Source organism: Zea mays, chromosome 2, assembly GCF_902167145.1.
Source record: "Zea mays cultivar B73 chromosome 2, Zm-B73-REFERENCE-NAM-5.0, whole genome shotgun sequence".
Taxonomy (NCBI): Eukaryota; Viridiplantae; Streptophyta; class Magnoliopsida; order Poales; family Poaceae; genus Zea; species Zea mays.
Window position 1 is genome coordinate 198,409,814 of NC_050097.1, and position 4,164 is coordinate 198,413,977.

Below are 4,164 nucleotides of genomic sequence, written 5' to 3' on the forward strand. Positions count from 1 at the left end.
GCGGCTGCCATCGACGACGTGCTTGCTGCAGTGGCGCATGCATGCGCAGAAGAGCAGCCGCTACAACCAATCCAGACGATGTCGTCGGGATCTAGTCATCTTTTTCTTCTCAGTAATGCATGGCGATTATTACGCCACTGTTCACACCTGCACACATGATCGGATCGTCCGAGGCTTTCTGGGTTCCTACGTCAGTTGGTAGTATTTGGCTAGCTAGCTAGCTTGTGTTTGAGGAAACGTAGGACGTCGTCCTAGCTAATAACATCTCACTTTCTGTTTCGCTCCCTCCTTTCTCCCCATATGATTGATCTTTACCTACTGCTGCACACACACGCCTTTTGCTTCCATGCCTGTTCTCAGCAGCCACCGTCTCTGGGCTAGGCTCTTGCTGTTTGTTTAAGGAATAGACATGGCATGTCAAGTGAGCTGACAGCCTTGTTGGCCGGACTGGACTTTGTGAGGCAGATGCCCTCCTAACCCAAACCTCTCCAGTCTCCACTGCTACTGCAACTAGCTAGGCCTGAGCAGGTCGGTGTGGACAGAGCGAGCGCGCGCGCGACAGCAAACCGACGAGAAAGAGGCGATGACTGGGGCTCGGCTTGCTTGTAATTAGGGGGAGGATTCGGCCTTTGCGGGTTCCTACTTGTGGTGGTCTGGCATTGCATTGCATGCCTCCTGATGCCAACCCTTCGTGTTTTGGGTTGCGTTAATTCCTGTCAACACCTGCATGATTGCGCTGCGTACGTGTGGACCATACGGTGCTGCTTCTTTGGCTTGTGAGAGGTCAGGTGAAGGGGACCTGTTGCTTTGCTTGGGCAGGCTAACATTGGCCTAGCTAACCCTGTCCCCATTACGAGATCAAGCGTAAATAAATCTGCTAATTAACTAAAGATGCATGCATGATACACTAATAGTTTCTGTCATTCGATCTTCCGTGTTGTAGCTTTCGCTCTGCTGCTGATGCCGGTGCTTTCAGAGCAGAGGAGACAGTTAACTGTACTCCAAAAGTCTGAACCAAAACAGTTCAGTTTAATTTTTAATACACATGTTATATGCGTTGCGTAGCCACGCAACGCAAAGAATGTTTCACTTCTTCAGAACCAGAAGCAAAGAGACTTGTCAAAAGTGTTGCGTCATAACGAGGAGCGGCGGAAAAGTCATACGATGCTGAGAACTTTCACATCTCATCTGCGTTAAAAATGTGTGGTCCTGACAGCGCCCCTGAGAAATATCTGACCACGAGTGGACCCCCAAGTGCTCGCTATATATGCTGGGTTGCTTCGAAGGAGGAGGCAGGCAGCATGTTTTTTATTGTAATCGTTCCTTGTAATCCAGATTAAGGAGTATATAAAGTGGTCTCGTAGGCATACAGCACGTACAACACATGTCAATATTCAGCTGAGCTCTTCGTCTGGGGAAAAAACAGCTGGCGCTGTCGATTAGCATGGAAGATATCCTTATGGTAAATCGCTTTGTGTATTAAAAAAAATATGTGTTGGATTGGAAAGCATTTTTCCAACTAGCAAAAACGTTGGTTCAACCCTTCTTTCTTTTAGCAATCATTTACAAGAAGCCCACATCAATCAGGCTTCCATTCCATCCGATTCGCCATGTCAGGGTCCGTGCTGTCCATGTTTTATGCACAAACCTGCTGAAAGCGCGTCTGAATATAAAAACGGAGAGCTTTTCGTTTTCAGGGAAAGCGAGCGAGCATATGAAGGAGAACTCCCAGAAGAAAAAAAAATGGGTTCATTTGCAGCTAAAATTAAGAAAGAGCTTAGATTGCTTGAGTTAGATTAGTTCTCCTTTTCCTACTTTTTTTTTTATTGTTTTCGCTCGCGCTAGTCTGCGATTATCAATTCGCCATCTTGAAACTGACAGCAACAGGGAAGAGATTTTAGAGAAGATTTGTTTCGGACTGGGACGGGATCATGTGAAACCGGACAAGGAATCATACGGTTTATAAGCAAAGGAGAGTAGATGCAGGATGGAGTCCGCTACACGCCACTGGGGATCCTATAAATTCCCCTGCCTTTTCTTCTCCACTCCACTCATCACAAATCTCTCTCTCTCTCTCTACAAGCTCCAGCTAGACTGTCCTGCTCTGCTTCGGCGCTACTGTGCAGTGTGCACAGCCAGCCAGCTCTGCAGCAGAGCAGAGTCCGGCTGTGAGCCCTGACCAGAGAGGATTCAGTGCCATGGAGAGACCTGCGCAGGCGCCCACGCAGCTGCCGCCGGGGTTCCGGTTCCACCCCACCGACGAGGAGCTGGTAGTGCTGTACCTCCGCCGGAAGGCCCTGGCTCGCCCGCTGCCGGCCGCCGTCATCCCCGTCGTCCACGACGTCGCCGGGCTCGATCCATGGGACCTCCCTGGTGCGTGTGCACGCGCTCTTCATCTGAGCGCGAGCACCTTCGGATCAGCGTAGACGTGAGCGTACTGACGCGGAGTTTTTCCTGGTTATTTGGTGTGACTGAACCACGCAGGGGCAAGCGAAGGGGAGGGTTACTTCTTTAGCCTGCGGCGAGCGCCGGCGACCGGCCGTGGCAGCCGCAGGAGGAGAGCTGGGAGCGGGTACTGGAAGGCCACGGGCAAGGAGGAGCCGGTGTTCCTGCAGTGCGGCGGCGGCGGCGTAGGCGGCAAGAGGCAGCTGCTCGTGGGCGGCAAGACGGCGCTCGCCTTCCACCGCAGTGAGCCGTCGCCGCCGTCGTCGTCGCGGACAGGCTGGGTCATGCACGAGTACCGGCTCGCCGCCGCGTCCCGCGGCGTGGCCGAGCAGAGGAAGAAGAATGCGAGCCACGTGAGAACTCAGAACTCCCACCATGATGCCTCCGTTTGGAAGTAGCTTGGTTCGCTTTGCAACCTCGACCGCGATATTTTGCCGCATGTAGCTTACATTTGCCCCCGAACAAAACATGGCGTGCCAATGACTGCAGGGTTGTTGCGATGCTGAGCCGGGAGAGTGGGTCGTGTGCCGGGTCTTTCTGAAGAAGGGAGCAAGAAGAAGCAGGCCGGGCCGGGATGGTAACCACAGCAGAGCTCTGAGACACCGCGCATCCGCTGCGCCGCCGCAGCTCCGGGAAGGTGTGGGAGGACGGCAGCCGTTGCTGTTCCCGGCGCCACAGTCGCCGTCCTCAAGCTGTGTCACCGGCGTTACCGACTTGTCAGACGAAGAAGACGAAGTCAGCAGCGGCAGCATAACAAGAGTTGCACCTCAGAGAGAGGCCTGATGGGGATTTTAAGTGTTCCCTCCCCCCTCTCTCATGGTCCCGTAGCCCAACCTTTTTCTGGTACCATACAATGATGATGAGTTAAGCACGAGATAATCAGGTTTAGGCATGTCCAGCGCAGGAGTGATCCCGAAATATCATATCAAATGGATCTGGCAACCTGAGTTTAAATCAGGAGCAATAGTTTCTACGCTTCATCTGTGAAGCAGCATCCACTTTGATTTGGAACTAGAAAATGGGCGCTGCAACCTGCAACGGCCCGATGGTGTGTAAAATCTAAAAACGTAGCCAGGCATTCTTTAAGATGTACTATCTCCATCCTAAAATATAATTTATTTTAGACTAAATATATTGTTAGAAATATAGGCATTTTCCGTACCATTTTAATTCCATAAATTAACATTATGATGATGACATATAATAGATAATCAAACATAGAAAACATGATCTCAAAAATATCCATAACAATATGGATCATGCACTACCGGAATCAGAGCCTTTGCCGAGTGCCGGACGCTTTGCCGAGTGCCTTTTCTCGGGCACTCGGCAAAGACGGCTTTGCCGAGAGCCGCACTCGGCAAAGCTTGGCTCTCGGTAACGAGCGTCTTTACCGAGCGTAGGACACTCGGTACAGGTCCACACTCGGCAAATCCATGTTTGCCGAGTGTCAAACACTCGGCAAATGGGGCTCTCGGCAAAGGGCCGTCAGCGGCCGTCCCAAAGCTGACGGCCGTCAGTCTTTGCCGAGTGCCAACAGTCGGCTCTCGGCAAAGATGCTTCTTTGCCGAGTGCCGCGCATCTGGCACTCGGCAAAGGATGATTTACCGAGTGTCTTATCCAGACACTCGGCAAAGTATATTTTTATTTTTTTGATTTTGTCTCCCAAACTTTTTGTGTTATGTTCCTACACTATGTAGACCTACATGTATCATTTGT

The 4,164-nt window shown here is 51.4% G+C and overlaps 1 protein-coding gene across 1 annotated transcript; it reads left to right on the forward strand.

Annotated features, from left to right (window-relative positions):
• Positions 1 to 2,049: 2,049 nt before the first annotated feature.
• LOC107275227 (NAC domain-containing protein 18) lies at positions 2,050 to 3,572 on the forward strand. Its single transcript, NM_001320462.1, is given in 3 exon segments — positions 2,050 to 2,373; positions 2,485 to 2,798; positions 2,935 to 3,572. Coding segments are annotated over 3 exon segments (783 nt in total). The 5' UTR covers positions 2,050 to 2,198; the 3' UTR covers positions 3,229 to 3,572.
• Positions 3,573 to 4,164: the final 592 nt, after the last annotated feature.